The sequence below is a fragment of the Schistocerca piceifrons genome, chromosome 6 (genome assembly GCF_021461385.2).
Source record: "Schistocerca piceifrons isolate TAMUIC-IGC-003096 chromosome 6, iqSchPice1.1, whole genome shotgun sequence".
Lineage (NCBI taxonomy): Eukaryota > Metazoa > Arthropoda > Insecta > Orthoptera > Acrididae > Schistocerca > Schistocerca piceifrons.
In genome coordinates, this window is record NC_060143.1 from 229,341,752 (window position 1) to 229,361,921 (window position 20,170).

The 20,170-nt window shown below is 38.7% G+C and overlaps 1 protein-coding gene across 1 annotated transcript in view; it reads left to right on the forward strand.

Annotated features, from left to right (window-relative positions):
* Positions 1-523: 523 nt before the first annotated feature.
* LOC124802919 (medium-chain acyl-CoA ligase ACSF2, mitochondrial-like) overlaps positions 524-20,170 on the forward strand; it is a 266,038-nt gene continuing 246,391 nt past the window's right edge. The window contains exon 1 of the mRNA XM_047263990.1: positions 524-596. Coding sequence (XP_047119946.1) covers positions 541-596 — 56 coding nt within the window. The 5' untranslated portion in view covers positions 524-540. The remainder of the gene's footprint in view (positions 597-20,170) is intronic.

A 20,170-nucleotide genomic window follows, 5' to 3' on the forward strand; every position in this document is an offset into this window, starting at 1 on the left:
GAAAATCTCGATTACATTCGTATCTACGTATGAGTTACATATGTGTTCGTCGTGTGCCTATTTGTTTCAGTGTGGTGCTTCGTGGCGTGAGGTTTCACTATGACGTCACAGCTCACAGCCCGCCTGCACGTGACCCCTACCGTGTATCCCGGAGCACACCGGTAGTGAATTCAACCTTACACATTGGTATCTCGAAAAAGATTAAATTATTTAAACTGCTTAACTAAGCAGTTCCGTTCCACCTTTCACAGAGGGTCATCATCACTTGTTCTTTGATGGTGTCCCCAATAATCTGATAGGTGCAGTCCGCCACGCAACTTCTTCGAAGTCATTATCGGTTACGTGATTCGTTATGTTTAGGAGGAACATCATCGCGCACGCTGACCGTCACTGTTAAAAGCGTCTGATTTGGTACTGCAGACGCTGCCTGAAGTGGTACTTATGAACGGACTGGCAGGATTTATCTGCCGTTTGTTATCTGCTGCCGGCTTCCCACCAGAACAACTTTCTTGCTAAGCGTGTCAGTGGTGGCTGAGCAGAATGCCTGTCGTTACGAAGCGGAACATTTACCACGCGCTCGCCGTGTGCTACAGGCAGTAAGTAACGGCTCGCTGTAGCTTATGCTTGTTGTCAAATGTTAGGAGCACTGTGCGGTCGCTGCTTGGTTTTAAACTTTGCAGACTAACACGAAATAACGTTCAAATCGTGAAAGCTGTAACCTTAGACTTCAGTTGCCTGTTCGAAACTGAGGAGCCTTATTGAACTGTGTATTTCAGTCGTTTAGTGGTACGTGCGTTTTGTGCTTCCATGTAAAGCTGTCAGCCTATCAATATGTAAATGGCACAGAAAGAGAGCAGTTACTGTTGTTTTTGACGTTTTGGCTCAGATGTTTAGTTGTCGGACAATTAATCCAAAAGTTCGCTTTCCAATTGTCTGATGCAGTTCTTATTGACACGTTACGTGACATAGGTGTGATAAAACGTCGTGCATGTGGCAACGTTCTGAGCGTGAGGATTGACAGTGTGTAGGATGAAAGCACTATGGGCTGAAACCAGTACAGCTGGTGAGTGCACTACTGTCTGTGTGGCACAAACTTGCAGCAGCCAGCGTGTCAGGTTTACGGCAGTTCGGCGATTGCCTTTGGTAGACAACGAGGAACGTCAGCCTGACGGCAAACTGCTAAGGTCATCAGTCCCTAAGCTTACAACTACTTAACCTAAATTAACCTAAGGACAAACACACACATCCATGCCCGAGGGAGGACTCGAACCTTCGCCGGGACCAGCCGCACAGTCCATGACTGCAGCGCCATAGACCGCTCGGCTAATCCCGCGCGGCGTGACGGTAAAACTTTCAGGAAATCTAGTTACCCTGTGTGTGACAAAGAGAGCAGAGTTACCGGCTCAAAATTATTAAAAGCAGGACAGTATTTCACAAAATCAAGACATATTTTAAAACCAGACACTTTATTTTAGAATCAATACATTGTTTACCTTGTACGTAGTGGGATAATAAGCATGCTCTAATCTCAATGAGAGCAGAAAATAATACATTGAAAATCTGATACAGAATGGTGCAATGGTATTAACTGTTACAAATACAATTTGACTGAGACTTGCACTGCGATTTTCTGCTGTTACTACTGTTTGTCTGAGAAGACGACGTACTTCTATTTAGTAGGATGCAATTGTATATAGCAACAGTACTCAATAAATCAACACTTCTAAACACGATAACACCGAAAAGGTCAACTTCAAAAGATTAAGTTACGAACTACTGCTTAAAAAAGTGAAAATATCGGGACAAGCTACAATATTTAATTCGAGATATCATAAACGTCGACTTTGCGAGCATCGTTTCCCTAAGCGATTACACTACTGGTAGCGAACCTCGTGAGAAATATATAGCCAAGTGTGTGCAGTTTATAATTCAATCCAATGGCGCTACGCTGTAATTCATTATATGATGAAATGCAGCTTCGTTACCAAAAATGCCGGACGATTTCTAAAATAACAAAAGTACCGGGCGGACAAAAAATCAGCAAAACCGGACTTGTCCGGAAAAAGCAGGACGGTTGGTAACCCTAAACGAGAGTGACGCACGCGGTACATTTCTGATAATTTCACCGTCAGGCATAACCGCTCTTTAGACTTTGCTTCGGCTGTCAAACAACGTAACAAAGAATTAAACACTTGATATTTCTTTGTTATGTAACACCGGTTTCTCTGAAACCAGGTAAGCATTCCACAATGCCGATTCTGCCGGCGCCAGCGCCACTAGCGTTCTGTTTACGTTTATAAGCAGAATACCACTCTTCCGAAAATGATCGTATTGTAATATAGATTTGAAAACTTGGCCGATCTCTTACTCAGCACATGAATAATAATATTTCTTCTACAATCATATTGCAAAATGCGTGTTCGTTAAGCTTTAAAAATCTGTTTTCGTGTCCATGACAATGTATACAGATTGTTTTTATAAAACCCTTTACACACCTGCAGCGTATAGAAGTCACTGAGTACACGATTATATGTTTAGAAAGCTATGTACGGAGACGGGCCATCTGCTGCTGCAACAAACGTATAAAACAATGTTTCCCACTGTCTGCTGTGTTAAAGAGTAAAAGTAATTCGCTGTGTCTTACTACATTTATAACCATTAGATGTGCAATCCTTTTTTCATTTTGTGAGTTACTCTTCTTTCATTCCTTCCCAAAAGGGAACTTTGTCACTTACACTATTTTTTTAAGAACCAAATACATTTTCTGTTGTGTACCTGTTTAGTTTGCACGACTGTTAAGCCTATGGATAGTACCGAGTCAGCAAAACTTATCAGTATTACAATATGGCTGAAGGAGCGTTTATAGCATGGAGTTCATTGAAAAAATTCGTTATGATTCAGTACGAAAAAAAAAATTCTTCGCTTCATTGTACACAGCGTGACTCCGTGATGTTACAAACTTTAACGAATGATGGAGAGAGGTAAAAGTGTCAGTTTGAGATAAGGGATCCTGGTCCGGAAACGACAGTCAAATGTTATAAGCGCAAATAATTCTTTAACACCTCTCACTGAGCAATATATGTACCGGTACTATTGTTGCAAAGACTCGAAGGTGGGCAACTTTCAAAGGTGGTAGTATGAACCAAAGCAAAAAAAAAGAAGTCTAGTACACATGGGCACTTAAATGTGTGACTTAAGGCTATGGGCACTTGTACAGTACATGTGTTTCAGAGAGCCGGCCGCGGTGGTCTAGCGGTTCTAGGCGCTCAGTCCGGAGCCGCGCGACTGCTGCGGTCGCAGGTTCGAATCCTGCCTCGGGCATGGATGTATGTGATGTCCTTAGGTTAGTTAGATTTAAGTAGTTCTAAGTTCTAGGGGACTGATGACCATAGATGTTAAGTCCCATAGCGCTCAGAGCCATTTTTGTTTCAGAGGAGCGAAGTCCGTCCCCGGTAGCTGAGTGGTCGATCAGCGCGCCAGAATGTCAATCCTATGGGCCCGGGTTCAATTCCCGACTGGGTCGGAGAGTTTCTCCGCTCGGGAACTGGGTGTTGTGTTGTCCTAATCATCATCATTTCATCCCCATCGACGCGCAAGTCGTCAAAGTGGCGTCAAATCGAAAGACTTGCACCCGGCGAACGGTCTACCCGACGGGAGGCCCTAGTAGTCGCACGACGACGGTAGCGAAGACGAACAAATGCTCACAGCTCTTAAGTTATGCATTTTGGAGCCCATGTTTTCTAGACGATTTTTTCTTGTTTTGGTGCATAGAGTTACCTATGAAAGTTGCCTACCCTAGAATATTAGCAATAACTGTACCGACACATGTATTCCACTGTATTTTCGCTTATTAACTTTACGACTCGGTCTTTTCCGGACCAGGGTCCTTTATTTCAAATTGATACTGTAGTGTTGGCAGAAGAGCCAACACTGTTTTTCTAGAGGAGGCCGAAATGCACGCGTTTAATTACACGCTGACTGGCGTTAGGTCTGGAACAGGTCAGAGAAATAAGACTAGCAAAACAGGAGGTAACTGGTAGAATACTTAACTTTAATCCACAATTGTAGAACATCTCTCTTGACGGTACAGGTTATAACCACAATATATATATAGCAAAGGATTATGGCGCCTTGCTAGGTCGTAGCAATTGACGTAGCTGAAGGCTATGCTAACTATCGTCCGGCAAATGAGAGCGTATCGGTCAGTGTAGCTTCGCTAGCAAAGTCGGCTGTACAACTGGGGCGAGTGCCAGTACGTCTCTCTAGACCTGCCGTGTGGTGGCGCTCGGTCTGCAATCCTGACAGTGGCAACACGCGGGTCCGGCGTATATTAATGGACCACCTAGCAAGTGTGGTGTCTGGCGGTGACACCACAGATACATTTACCATTCTCCATTACCCTTCGTAGTTTGTAACGCCATCACGGGATCACCCTGTATATTAAATAATTAAATCTGTCCTGTAACATTACGTGAGCTGTAAGAGCTGTGTAACAAAAATGGTGAAATCAGTCTGATTTTTCAATCACTTGTATCATTTAATGACAGTTTCTGTATTGTTTTTATAGAATGAGAAGTCAATAGGCATTCTTTTTCAAATTTGAGATTTTGTTCTGAAGGAAAAGTCGATTTATGGGTAGTACCACGTAAATATTGATTATTGACGGCAGGCACATTCGGAAGTAGCTACATCACACTTTTCCATACGGAAAGTACTTTCGTCAGCGCATTTAACTGAAATAATTACTAAGCTTACTTTCATTATTTCAGAGACATGGTTGCTACAAGAGATGAATTTTGAATGAATTTCTTTTAACTGCCAATAACCAGAAAGCTGAATAATAGTCCATCTCTATTCAGTTGTCTTTGTCAGATTCAGTGCTTCAGAACTAATGTAAGTACTATTCAGGTTGTCCAGTTAACAGTGCTGCTGACAGTTTTCGCTGGTTGGAAATGCCTCAGTGGAGTATAGAACAGTGGCGAGCAATTTTATGGTTCGATTTTATCGAAGGTTACAATAGGTTATTGCTTTAAAGTAAGGTGCGCATGATGTTAATATCGATCTACTCTAGTCCAACTCGTCCAACACAAATATCACCACATTCTCCGGTCACAGAAAATTTGGTCGCTTTTTCGATAAAGAATGGCCCTGCGTGTGTAACTGATTAACAGAGGAATCATAATTTTTCCTGTATTGCTGTATTGCATAGCCGGTAGCAGTAGACAGGGGAAAAATATTATGCAGATATACGTGATGAAGTTTATTCAATAAACTAACATATATAAGACAAAATAGTCCGAAAGGTAGTTTGAACATTGCAGTGTTTCTTTCTCAATACCCACAAGTCCGTATTAAGCTGCACCCGTAATTTTTGCAAAATCGGCTTTCACACCTGAAGAGAGACTTTTCCAAAAAAATGGTTCAAATGGCTCTGAGCACTATGGGACTTAACATCTGTGGTCATCAGTCCCCTAGAACTTAGAACTACTTAAACCTAACTAACCTAAGGACATCACACACAACCATGCCCGAGGCAGGATTCGAACCTGCGACCGTAGCGGTCACGCGGCTCCAGACTGAAGCGCCTAGAACCGCACGGCAGACTGTTCCAATGCTGCGATCGCAGTTCCCGTTGGTAAGTGATTTGTTCTTACATATATTACAATTCTGACTGCTACTCTACACAACGTAGCTTCGTGATCATCCAAGAGTATGTACACTCGACTAACTTTAGCAGCTGGCCTTGTTACCGATTACTGTCTCCAAATATCAACAATGGCTACGGTGCGAATAACAGTGTAACACACGAATGAAAGAAAAAGCTACAACACGAAACCACTGAGTGCTTACAGACCTTATGACTATTTCGTCTGGTGCCATGAAAGCTCCACTCCTATTACAATAGCAAGTTAAGAATATACTGTACGTTGCTTTCACTCAGTGGTCACGTGTAGACACCAAATCAAAGACGAGTAGCTGATGTATCTCTGTGATAGTACAAGCTTTCTCCAGAGAACTTCAGATAAATCTTTCTCGCAATAAATCCTGATAAGGCCTATCTGTTGTCAGCGATAAAGCCGGCTCTGCTTTTTCAGCTGTAGCTGTGATTTCCGTTCAGCGTTGGAAGGCTCGCCACCGTCAGATTGAGATTGCTTTGAAACTGAGCAGCTGCCCCACGAGGCTGTTTGCACTGGTGGCGCCTAGTTCCGAATAGATTCAGGCGGATAAATCTGTTAGTTTGTGGACAGCACATAAGAGCGCTTACGCACTAGAATTTGTCTTTTATTTGTATATTCTTTTTTGTTAAGGTCACAGTGGAACTGGAATATAACTTTTCCGCTCTTTCTGGGCACCACTGAACACTGGTTAGTAGTGAAGGTGTTTCGTAAATGAGCATTATATTACAAGAGTGTCACATTGCTTAACAGGAACAGAAAGAAAAGAAGGAAGTGGGGCACGCGCTCAGATTCCGGAAAGACAAGGGAGAGCAAGATCGACCGCGTCCCTATCAAAAGAACCGTACCGGTTTTTATGCCTTAAGCAATTGAAGGAAATCATAGAAAACTTAAACCAGGATGGCCAGATGGGGATTTGAACCCCTGCCATCCAGTCCAGGAGTCCAGGGTCTTACTACTGCGCCATCTCTGTAGATTTGCTTGGACCACTTTAAGTTATTTATTTAAACGAAACTCTTAGGAAAAACTAACATAGAAGGAATGGGGTGTTCGCAGAAAGAAATGTACAATAGTGAAAAATAGCACGTTGAAAGTTGCTTGTCGCACTGTCAACTTTCAAAATTACCCTTTCTAATGCGTATTATGAATCGCAAGCACATTGCATAGATGTTCTGTACCAAATGATCGTTTACTGAAGGTATCGCAATATTTGACTAGTTGAGTGAACGCGTGTCAGTGGAGAGGTATGTGCAGGGTGACCCGGAAGTCTGTTAACATTTGAAAATGCACTAATTCACGGAATAATATAGGCAAAGAGGTAAAAATTGGCACACACTCCTGAAATGACATGGAGTTTTACCGAAATCAAAAAGTGCAAAAACTGGTCAACAGATGGCGCTGGACAACAACATGTCAGTGACACCGCAAGAGAATTGAGAATTGTGTATAAAACAGACCACCGAATATCCTAGAACCCCATTCTTCATTGTGTGTGATCCAAGTGGGTTTTAAGTGTGTTGTTCGGGAGTGTTTTTAATACTGTAGCTAACTTTTAACCTGTGCGTGTGCCTTCAGTGTCTTCTCTGTGTTTTAAGTATCGCCAACTGTGTTTTTTAACTTTATGATGATTTTTTTAATTGTCTCCCCATGAACGTCTCCGTACCAGTGTATTTTTACCTCCATTATCTCCCCTTACTCTGTTTTATGTTCTCCTTTTTTATCGCCTTATATATGTAACATTTTATTCTTGTCTTAGCTGTCATGTCACTCGGCTGAAGAGCGGAGGATTGTGCCGCTGACAGCCCTCTCCTGCCCATATGGGGCAGGTGAATGAAATCACAATAAAGGAAAAAAACTCCTAGAACCCTCGTGGAAACCCTGTTGCAACGAGGAAGTCACGGTGTGGTGTGGATTTACCTCATCAATCGCGGTCGGACCGTTTTTCTTCAAGGAAAGGTTTCCAAACTGTTAAAGGGACAGGTGCGAGGTACGCCTGGTTGACAAACACCTGCTGGAACGTACGACTTTTATGCAGGAAGGCGCTCCACCTCGCATTGCGACACGTGTGAAAGATCACTTGCGCACATCGTTCGGTGAGGATCGCGTGCTGAGCCGCTCTTCCGTCATGCTTGGCCTCCCAGGTCCCCAGATCTCAATCCGCGTGGTTATTGGTTGTGCGGTTACCTGCAGTCGCAGGTCTACCACGATTGTCCGACCTCATTAAGGATGGTAAAAGACAATATCCGACGGCAATTTCTGACCATACCTACTGATATACTGTACAGTACTGTTCACAACATTGTTCCTCGACAACTGATATTGTTGATGAAATGAAGGCCGAAATGTTGAGCATTTGTTATAAAGAATGCAGCCTTTGCTAAAAATCAATTATAATGCTAATAATTGTTTTTGTGTCTTACGAAGCGCCATCAGTTGGTCATTTTGTAAACATTGTTTGGTTTCAGTAAATTACCATTCATTTCAAGCATGTGTGTCACTTTTTACCTCTCTACCCACATTATGCCGTGAAGCCTTTCCACCGACCTGAGTAAAAACCGTAAGAGATATTGGTCTTATGTAAAATCAGGAAGTGGGTCAAAAACATCTATTCATTCTCTCAGTGACCAAGCCGGCACCGAAACGGAAGATAACAGCGAGAAGGCCGAAATACTGAATTCGGTCTTCCGAAGTTGTTTCACTGCGGAAGATCGTAACACTTTCCCTCCTTTCAATCCTCTTACAAACATCGAAATGGCAGACACTGAGATAAACGATCGCGGAGTTTAAAAGCAGATACAGTCGCTTAGTAGTGGAAAGGCTTCAGGACCAGATGAGGTACCTATAAGATTCCATAAAGATTATGCGAAAGAACTTGCTCCCCTTCTAGCAGTAATATATCGTAGATCGCTTGAGCAACGAAAGGTACCTAACGACTGGAAAAAGCGCAGGTCATTCCCGTTTATAAGAAAGGCCGTAACACAGATCCACACAATTATAGACCTATATCGTTGACTTCAATCTGTTGTAGAATTATGGAACATGCTTTATGCTCAAGAATTATGACGTTTTTGGAAAACGAACATCTCCTCTATAAAAATCAACATGGATACCGCAAACAGAGATCCTGGGAAACTCAGCTCGCTCTGTTCCTCCATGAGATCCACAGCGCAGTGGACAACGGCGCTCATGTTGATGCCGTGTTCCTTGATTTCAGTAAGGCATTTGACGCTGTAGTATCATTGCCACAGATACTACTACAACGCCGCGCCAACACAAGATTGGCAGCCCGTCGTCTGCCGAGCACAGCGCACTCTAGCGGGCTGTACAGCTCGACGGAACTGGAGTGTGCCTCGCTCACTTGTTCGCTATATTTCAACCTAGGCAGACGCACTTTCATAATCGGCCCTCAGCCAGTTCTCTACTGTTTGCACTGATTCTCTGAGGAGGGCCCATCAGGCTTAGTCCCTGAGAATATGTTGTATTAGTTCATGGTATTCCATGTTACGAGATTGTCAGTTCATAGCCGCAGCTGCAGTCCTACAAACTACTGAAGATAAATAATTTTATTGTACTATGTGTTTCCTGAATAATAATCCTTTTCTCTAACAGTGTGCCGTACCGCATATTATTGCAACCTGGACTCCTTCAGCTCGTATCAACTCGGCCTCCTACTTATTTGCGTTTAGTAACGAGCTGAAAACACCCACGCGTTTTGTGCCTCTAAACAGTGAGACACAATAGACACCTTCCCGCATTGCCGTTTAATGAAAAAAATACGAGCTTACGGAGTATCGGAGCAGACTTGCGATTGCATTCAAGACTTTCTTGCAGACAGAACTCAACACGTCGCTCTTAATGGAACTAAATCGACAGAGGTAAAGGTAATATCCGGACTACCACAGGGAAGTGTGATAGAACCATTGTGTTTACAATATATAGAAATGATCTAGTAGAAAGCGCCGAATGCTCCTTAAGGCTATTCGCAGTTGATGCAGTTGTCTATACCAAAGTAGCAACGCCAGAAGGTAGTAAGAATTTGCGGAACGACCTGCAGAGAATTGATGAATGGTGCAGGCTCTGGCAGTTGACCCTGAACGTAAATAAATGTAACATATTGCGCCTACATAGGAAAAGAAATCCACTACTGTACAGCTACACAGTTGATGACAAACACCTGGAGACATCGTCTACCGTAAAATATCTAGGCGTAACTATCCAGAGCGAGCTTAAGTAGAATGACCACAGAAAACAGATAGTGGGAAAAGCAAGACACCAGACTCAGATTCATCGGAAGAATATTAAGGAAATGTAACTTATCCACGAAAGAAGTGGCTTATAAGGCGTTTGTTCGCCCGATTTTTGAGTATTCTTCGTCTATGTGGGATCCCTATCAGGTAGGACTGGTAGAGAAGACCCAACGAAGAACGGCGCGTTTCGTCACGGGATCGTTCAGCTGGCGAGAGAGCGTTACGGAGATGCTAAACAAATTCCACTGGCAGACGTTACAAGAAAGGCGTCGTGCATCACGGAGATATTTACTATTGAAATTTCGTGACAGCACTTTTCAGGGGGAGTCGTACAACATATTACTTCCCCCCACACACATCTCGCGTGTTGACCACGAGGAGAAAATTTGAGTCGGCTGCGGTAGACGAGCGGTTCTAGGCGGTTCAGTCCGGAACCGCGCGACTGCTACGGTCGCAGGTTCGAATCCTGCCTCGGGCATGGGTGTGTGTGATGTCCTTAGGTTAGTTAGGTTCTAAGTTCTAGGGGACTGATGAACTCATATGTTAAGTCCCGCCGGCCGGGGTGGCCGAGCGGTTCTAGGCGCTACAGTCTGGAACCGCGCGACAGTTGCGGTCGCAGGTTCGAATCCTGTCTCGGGCATGGATGTGTGTGATGTCCTTAGGTTAGTTAGGTTTAAGTAGTTCTAAGTCCTAGGGGACTGATGACCTTAGAGGTTGAGTCCCATAGTGCTCAGAGCCATTTGAACCATTTGAGAAAATTCGAGAAATTAGAGCAAATACAGAGGCTTACCGACAATCGTTCTTCCCACGCACTATTCGCGAGTGGAACAGGGTTGGAGGGATCAGATAGTGGTGCCGAAAGTACCCTCCACCACACACCATTGGGTGGCTTGCGGAATATGATGTAGATGTAGATGAAGTACTGAACTGTCAAATGCTAACGGACTTTCGGGTCACCCTGTGCTTTTGGGGGGTAGAGCTGAGAGCCAATTTTAAGCCAGCACGGCTGCGCGGCCGCGGCGTTGTTCACCGCTTGAACGACACGAAGCGTTCCAGTCCGTTGATGTCTGAGTTTCCGGATGGTCTTCGTGAGCAGCCGTGGCTGTTGCTTCCACCTTTTTGCTGTGGACAACTGGTGTAGTAACTTCAATTTTGGATGGTTTGTCATGGGAATTCTCATGCAGTCAATTAGAAAAGTACGGTGACCAACCGAGATACGGGTGCGCGTTAAAGCGGCTGCTTCCGAGACGGGGAGAGCCGCTGGTCCCGGTTCCAATCCACCTGCCGGATTAATGACGAGGGGCGGTGTGCTGGCCGGCCTAGACGTGGTTTTGAGTCGGATTTCCACATTCTGCCAGGTACAGTCGTGGACAAAACGAGCGCGACCCCTCGCCTTTTCGTTATGATGGTCCGCACAGCTTTAAAGTCTGCTACACAGCATAATAGGCAAGGCGACGAAGTGCTACCAACATACTATGCAAGTTCGCTCAGCTGATGTGCTGAGATAGCTAGCACTGGAGAAACTCGCGCTTCGATGACGCCACAGTGTCGTGTGCCACCACTTCGTAGGAAACGAAATACCTCAAGTATAATCCAATGTGTTGTATTCGCATATCTGTGACTATGACCTGGATCTAAAGTGTGGTTATGGATAGTACGTATGCTCAGATTGCGAATCTAACATCATGAATAAAGACAAGGGGAAATGAATTAGGCGTCCTTCCTCTTCCGCAACATCAAATATATTTTAGCTATTCTTTCTTAAATGAACTGCGAATAAAATCGTTCACCAGAAGTGAATAACTTTTTATTAACACCAGATGATATTAACAGCTTGCCGGCGAGGGTTAGCCGCGCGGCTCCTCGCGCCGTCAGTTCGAATCCTTCCCCGGGCGTGGATGGGTGTTAGGTTACGTCGGTTGAAGTAGTTCTATATTTAGGGGACTGATGACCTAAGCAGTTTGGTGGCATAGTTCTTAGAGCCATTTTTTGACCATTAGCGTAAATTTTCTTTACATAAACGGCCATATCTTTAGATTGCGTTGACATAGCTCACTTTTTTACACCACCAAGGGACCGTATACCGCAGGAAGTGCGATACATTTCCGCTTATTATGTCCACCTGTACTCGAGGTAAACGGGTTTTAAGGGTTGGGTAGACAGATAGACGGTGAAGAATGTGAGACTAGTAGGGTTCCATTTTTACCGATTTACGTGACGAAATCCTCACAACGAAAATAGCTACCACGGTTACCGAAGATGAGGGCCGCATAATAATTTCCCCTACTCTTTATTCGAAATGTTCCAGTTGCAGTCGATACATCAGCAAATTAATCGTAGCTATGCTTTCGATCCAAATCACGACTACAACAATGCAAATAAAATCAATTTGCCTATAAACGTGGTAATTCAGATCCCACTATTAACGCCACCACGTTTTAGATGTGCGAGCATTCCCATTGCTAGCTACCCTAAGGAACACTTCGGCTAACAAACGTTTTCTGGCTGTGGCAAGTCTAATGGAGAATTCAAAACATTGTAGAATACGTTTGGCAGCTACGTCGCCGTTTATTTCCTTGGGTGGTGCAGAATTATCCTACTAAATTTACTCGTTAATAACAGTTTTTTGTTATTTCGATAAACATCTCGAATGATTGTTACATAAGCGGTGACATAAAGGTAGACAATTCATGTTTTTGAGTCCAGAAAGCTCAGTGTAACAGAAACTGCAGATCATTTTGCCATTTTCATTGCGAAATTGCCGGCTTATTCATGTCTGGGGTAGTTTGCCTGGGTTGTCTGCTAGCGTAGTGAAAGGTGTTTGCTACTGCAAGGGCGGTCTGGTTTGTTTTCGGTTCTAATCTCGATGGTGGCAGATAGACTATCAGTGAAGGAATTTTAAGAAATTCTCGCGCCCCCAATACGTTTTATTGCTACCTTTATTATTCTGTACCGGCGCCCTGTGGATGTCGATATGAAACTCTTGTTACTGCCTACTTTTTCCGCTTCTGTCAAAAATTGAATTGACTTAACTGTGGCACTGAATTATTTCTAACTGAATTTCGTTATGAATCTTCACGCATTACTAAATTTGCACACTTTCATGGTAGGTCAGCAACGGTAATCCGGTATAACTGGTCTGAACGGTGACACAGACCATTTCGCGGCCGAATGCGCATAATATTTTGCTAATTCGTAACGATCTGAGTTACTTTGTCATACTAAAACAGTTATGTTATCTCGATAAGCTGAAATTGATTTTTATTAGTACAGTTCATACTAATTAGTGTTTCTTCTTTCATTTATATCTTATATTTAGGTGTTGTGCTTAACACACTAAATCAGCATTAAAAAGTCTTACACATGATTGAAAGCAATCTGACAAATTTCGGATAGTTTTTCAGTTTCACGCCTGTGCATAGTATGGTGGTAGCACTTGGTCGCCCTGCCTGTTATGCTGTGTAACAGACTTTAAAGCTGTGCGGATCAGCATAACGAAAAGGCGAGAGGTCTCGCTCGTTTTGTCCACGACTGTACATACCGCGCTGGTACCCCTGTCCCGCCTCAGTTACTGCTATGTAAATACTTTTTCACACTTGCACACACAATTTACTCTAAATGCAGGCAGGTGGGGTGAATTTATTGCTTCCTGGTGGGGGGGGGGGTGGGAATAGGAGACTGATCTCATAGATGATAAGTCTCCTTAAAACCGTAATCAGCCGCAGAAGTATAGTGAGACTGCAGCTGCAGTTTGACGTAATATTTGCCTGCTGCATTTTCATGTCTTTAATGTGCTTTTACTTGTGAACAAACTTAACATTAATGATGCCCATGGTATGGAACTAGGTTTCCATTAATCGATCCGAATAATAGGCGAGTTGAATACATTAGACTCTCACTGCCTTGTATGCCAGATGGAGCACATATGTACAGTTGTACTCGTTCCTGTAATAACTATACATTGAATTGAGTCTTCTGTGATGTATTTACATACCTGCATCACTCATGTATTCATGTTCAAAGAGATCACTATTTACATGGCATTGTATGCATTTTGCACTGTGTGTATGAAGTCTTATCCATCATCTGCCTTCAGCAGGCATGTTAATTAATGCAAGGCACAATTGCCATCAGTATTGCGGAACTCATCAGCGGTAAAATTTGGGCATCCTCCAAATGCTTCTCATGTCAGAAGATAAGTGACGACCTTGAGATCCTGAGATTGTTTGTTGCTGATCATATTATGCTCAATGCGTCTGCCTTGGATCTCTATATTTCAAGCATTGTACAGAAAGGTGTTAACTTATCACCCAATCCAGCTATAAACATACCATACTAATACAAGCAATTAAAAGTTAAAATCAACCACAATTATAAGTATCTAATATTGGTCTAAAACGAATCAATAAACAAACCTATGCAGTAACAAGAGTAGAAGATTGAACTAAAGCAGAAACAGGAGTAGGAGCAGCCATAGCAACAGGAAGACAAGAAGAAAAAGGAATATGAGCTCTTTTGGTTACAGCTGTCAAAACAATTAATATGGTAATAAGCTTTATTCCAAAAGAACTAGAAATAAAATCATAATAATAAATATAATTTAAACCACCAAAATGTAATATTCAAGCAATAGAAATTAAAACAGCAACGTAACCAATCCGATTAGAAGGAGCAGTTAACATACCAGCACTGTAAGATTTTACAGTTTGGTAATAAATAACTAAACAATAAGAAACCAAACCTAAACCATCTCATCCCAATAAAATTCTAATCAAAATAGGACTAATAATTAAAAACCCTATTGAAAGAATAAATATTAAAACAACAATAATAAAACGATTTATAGTAAATTACCAAAGAAGAAATATATATAACAAAAGACATAAAAATAAGAGACATTCAGACCAAAATTAAAGTCATAACAACCATAGAACCATTCAAATTAAAAAGTTCTCATTCAATAAAAACTCTATAATCAATTATTAAATAATATATACCTAAAATAAAAAATATAGTTCTTGAAAAGAACAAAGAAAAAGAACTCAAAGAACAAATAGAAAATATATTCACAGCCTAAGATGAAAAACTTCATATCATTGATCCCACAAAACAATATTTTAAATTAAAATACTGAAGCAATTTAAACTAAGAATTACTCACCCTTTAAACAAAGAATGTTTAAATGCAATCAGTGGAAAAGTAAAAAATGGTATTCCCCAAAATAACCAAGAGAACAAGTATAAACTCCAGAATAATAAGTACCATGTTGAGAATAAGAATATATATATATATATATATATATATATATATATATATATATATATATATATATAAAGTATATACAGCTCTAAAAGAGAAAAAAAAATTAAAGCAAAAAATCTAAAAGAAGACCAAGACATAATTCTATTTAATAATCTAAGCTCTCCCACCAAATTCAATGATGGAGGAGTAGCCATATTTAACAATCTTAAAAGAAATCACCACAAAGCCATTCTAGACATCAAATTAATCATACCTCTGTTAATTAATAATCTTTGTGTACCTAAACATCCATAAATAATATTAGACAAGCAGAACAACACAGAAGAACATAAACCATGACCAAGCATTAAAGAAACTGAACCCATACAACCCCATCAATTCATAGTTATTAATGCATTATTATACGAGCAACAGAAGAATAAGCAATTAAAGACTTTAAATAAACCTGACAAAAACAAATAAATCTAACAATAACTCCATGAGATAAACCCGAAGCCAACCAGAAATAATTAATCTTCAACCCCAAATAAGAAATAATTTTATCACACGAAAAATACCATTAACACTTAGCTTCAATAAAACACCAGCAAGAATGATTCTACCAGAAATAGGGGCTTCTACATGGGCCTTAAGAAGTCAAAAATGAACCAAAAATATTGGCATCTTAACTAAAAAGGCCAAAACATAAAATATAAAATAATAAGAACCAAAATCAACCAATAAAGGAAAATACGAAGTATTAGAAAAATCATAAACCATAAATAAAACTGACAACAAAGGGAATCTAGCAACCAAAGTATAAAAAATTAAATAAATACCAGCCTGCAAATGCTTAGGTTGATAACCCCAACCTAAAATCAAAAGCAAAGTAGGAACTAATCTAGCTTCAAAAAAAAAAGAAGAAGTCTTAGTCTAGCAAATGAACAATAAAGTATAATTATTAAATTCAAAACCATAAAAACAAAAAATTAGATTGATAAGAACTTAAATAAACTGAACCTATAGTAGTAATTATTAAAGAACAAATCCAAGAAATCAACAAAATTAAACTAAAAGAAAAATAATCAATACCAAAATAATATCTAATTATGTTCAAATCAGCATATGAATATACACAAACCATAAAAACAAAACTTGACAGGAACATTAAAGAATGAACCAACCATCAACAATTATTTAATAAACAAAGAGGGACCAAAAACAGTTATACAATATATGTACAATCTCAGAAGAACCGTTAATAAATACTTACATTTAGAAGAAAAAGCATAAACACCATAAAAATATACCAATAAAGAAGTAAAATTAGAGAATATAAACATTAATTTTAATAGTTTTTAAAAAACACCAGTCTTGTAAATCGGAAATAAGTCTAGCCCCCACTTTTAAAACTTCAGAGGTGAAAAAGCTTCCATCGTCAATCCCAAAAACCGATATTTTAGATAAACTAACCCTTGAAATGAATAAAATATTAATTATATCACTATCAAATGTAATAAATATTAATTTTATTAAATTAAGACACCCAATATCAATAATACTCTTAATTATCCTCTAAATGTTCCTGGTTGGACTAACAAAAGGAACAATAATGGAAAGTTATTATCATACATTTTATTCTTGACATTTCTTGGTGGTACATTAGTTGTATTTATTTATAATAAAAGAATTGCATCAAACGAAATATTTCAACCTAAATCAGTTACTGTAATTATCACTTTAACAATATGAGTCCTTATCATACCAACACTAATTATTTTTGGTATAACAAATCTTATAGACTTCTTCAAATATACTGAAACTATAAATACTGATAACTCAATCAGTTATCAAGGAATAACAATATCTTCAGAAAAATTATGTAATAGACCAACATTTATTATTACAATAATGATAATAAGTTATTTATTTTGAGCACTATTAGCAGTAGTTAAAATCACTAATATTAACCAGGGACCTATTCATAAAATAAGATAATTTACTAATTAATAAACCCTTATGATTATGACATCCTTTAATTAAAATGATTAACAACTCCTTAATTGATTTACCTGCACCAACAAATATTTAATTTTGATGAAATTTTGGCATCTTATTAGGACTGTGTTTAGAAATTCAAATTGTAACTGGACTATTTTTAGCTATACAATGTATCTCAAATATTGAAATAGCATTTAGTAGTATGGTACACATCTGCCAGGACGTAAGTAACGGCAGAATCATTCGAACTTTACACACAAATGGAGTATCTATATTTTTTATTTGCATTTAATTACATGTAGGATGAGGAATGTACTATGGACCTTACATGTGTATACACACCTGAATAATTGGGACAGTAATTCTATTCCTAGTTATAGCAGCTGCATTTATGTGATATATTTTTACCTTAAGGTCAAATATTCTGAGGAGCAACAGTAATTACTAATTTATTTTTAGCAGTTGCATACTTAGGAACAGACTTAGTTCAATGAGTATGAGGAGGGTTTTCTGTTGACAACGCAACATTAAATCCATTCTTTACATTTCATTTTGTATTACCATTTATTATTGCAGCTATGGCAGCAATCCACTTATTCTTTCTTCATCAAGCAGGTCTAATAACCCTTAGGGCTAAATGGCGATATTGAAAAAATTGCATTCCACCCATACTTCAGTTTCAAGGATTCTATCACATTTGTATTAATAACATCATTATTAATTATACTATCCCTAATGAATCCTTACCTTCAGAGAGACCCAGATAATTTCGTACCTGGCAGTCCATTAGTAACACCAGTTCACATTCAACCAGAATGATACTTCCTGTTTGCATACACAATTCTACGATCAGTTCCTAATAAATTAGGAATTGTTATTGCACTATTCTTATCAATTAGAAACTTAATAATTTTACCATTTTACAACAAAACACCATTCTGAGGTATTCAATTATACCCTATTAATCAGATTCCATTCTGAATTATAGTAGTTGTTGTATGCTTATTAACATGAATTGGTAAGCAACCAGTTGAAGAATCATATATTATAACAGGACAAATCTTAAAAATTATCTGCTTTACATACTTTTTAATTAATGTCCATGTTGCAAATGCATGAGATAAGTTAATTAAGGAATAAAATAAATAAGTTAATTAGCTTAGGAAATGCATATGTTTTGAAAACATAAAACTAGAAGTTTAACTCTCCTATTAACTTTTCTCAAAAATTTTCACTAAATAAATGAAATAAATAAAATCTTTAAACCAACAAAGAAAATTAAAAATTCGAAGATAAAGGTAAAAAGCTCTTTCAAACCAAGTATATCAACTCATCATAACAAAATCGTTTTAAAGTACTTCAAACTCACATATATCCAAAAGATATAATAGCAAGCTTAATAAAAAATATAAAAGAATAAGTCACCACCTAAAAAAAATCCAACAATATTGTCACAAAAACAATTCTAGCCTATTCAGCCTAAAAAATTAAAGTAAAACCTCCTGCACCATATTCAATATTAAAACCTGAAACTAATCCAGATTCACCCTCAGCAAAATCAAAAGGCATCCGATTAGTTTCAGCCAAACAAGAAGCAAAACAAGCCAATGCTAAAGGGGAAGAAATAATGATAAATCAACAATAAAGCTGATAATTTATAAAATTAAACATGTTAAAACTACCAATCAAAATAATTAAAGATAATAAAATCAAAGCCAATCTTAACTTCATAAGAAATTGTTTGAGCAACAGAACAAAGGAAACCTAACAAAGAATAATTTGAATTAGAAGAGCAACCAGCAATTACAACAGAATAAACACCTATTCTAGTACAGCATAAAAAAACAAGAAACCATAAGAGGAAGAACACATGTAAGTTAAGCAGGGAAAAATTACTCAAACAGCCAAAGAAATTATTAAATTAAAAACAGGAGAAAAATAATAAAGTAAATAATTAGATATAACAGGAAAAGGCTGCTACTTACAAATCAACTTAATAGCATCACTAAAAGGCTGTGGAATCGCTACAAATCCTACTTTATTTGGGCCTTTACAAATCTGAATATAACCTAAAACCTTTCGCTTCAACAAAGTTCAAAAAGGCAACACTTATTAAAACACAAATAACTAACAAAAGAAAGTTAAAAATAAACATAAATAAATCATAAAGTATCAATACTATTTGTAGAAAAAACCTACATAAATGAATTCTAAATTCAACACATTACTCTGTTAAAATAGTAAATTAATTTGTATTAATCAATGTAATCAAAAATATTTTAACCATATGGTCCTTCCATACTAATATGGGTTAATAGTCTTAGGATAGAAACATACCTGGCCCACGCTGGTCTGAACTCAGATCATGTAATAATTTAAAGGTCGAACAGACCTAATCGCTGGGCTCCTGCACCCAAAATTTTTGTTAATCCAACATTGAGGTCGCAATCTGCTTTGTTGATATAAGCTCTCAAAAACAATTACCCTGTTATCCCAAAGGTAACTTAATCTTATAATCATAAATTATGGATCAAAACAACAAACATAAATCAATGATATAATAATGAAGAGTTTATCTATTCTTCATGTCACCCCAACAAAACATCATTTAATATAGAAAGACAAACAAAAAACTATATGAAAATAAAATGTTAAGATCTATAGGGTCTTCTCATCCTAAAGAAGAATTTAAACCTTTTGACTCAGAAGTTAAATTCAAAAATTTATTAAGAGACAGTTGATTTCTTGTCAAGCCATTCATTCCAGCCACTAATTAAGAGACTAATGATTATCCTATCTTTGCACGGTCAAAATATCATGGCTCTTTAAAAATTCACTCAGTGAGCAGGCCAAACCTCAAAATATTTTGAAGAGGACATGATTATGATAAACAGGTGGAATCAATTTTGTCTAGTTCCTTATAATAAATTTACAAGGTAAAATTTTCATGCAAATAAATATACTAATTCCATTATTATTACAAATATTAATAAATTAAATCAATAA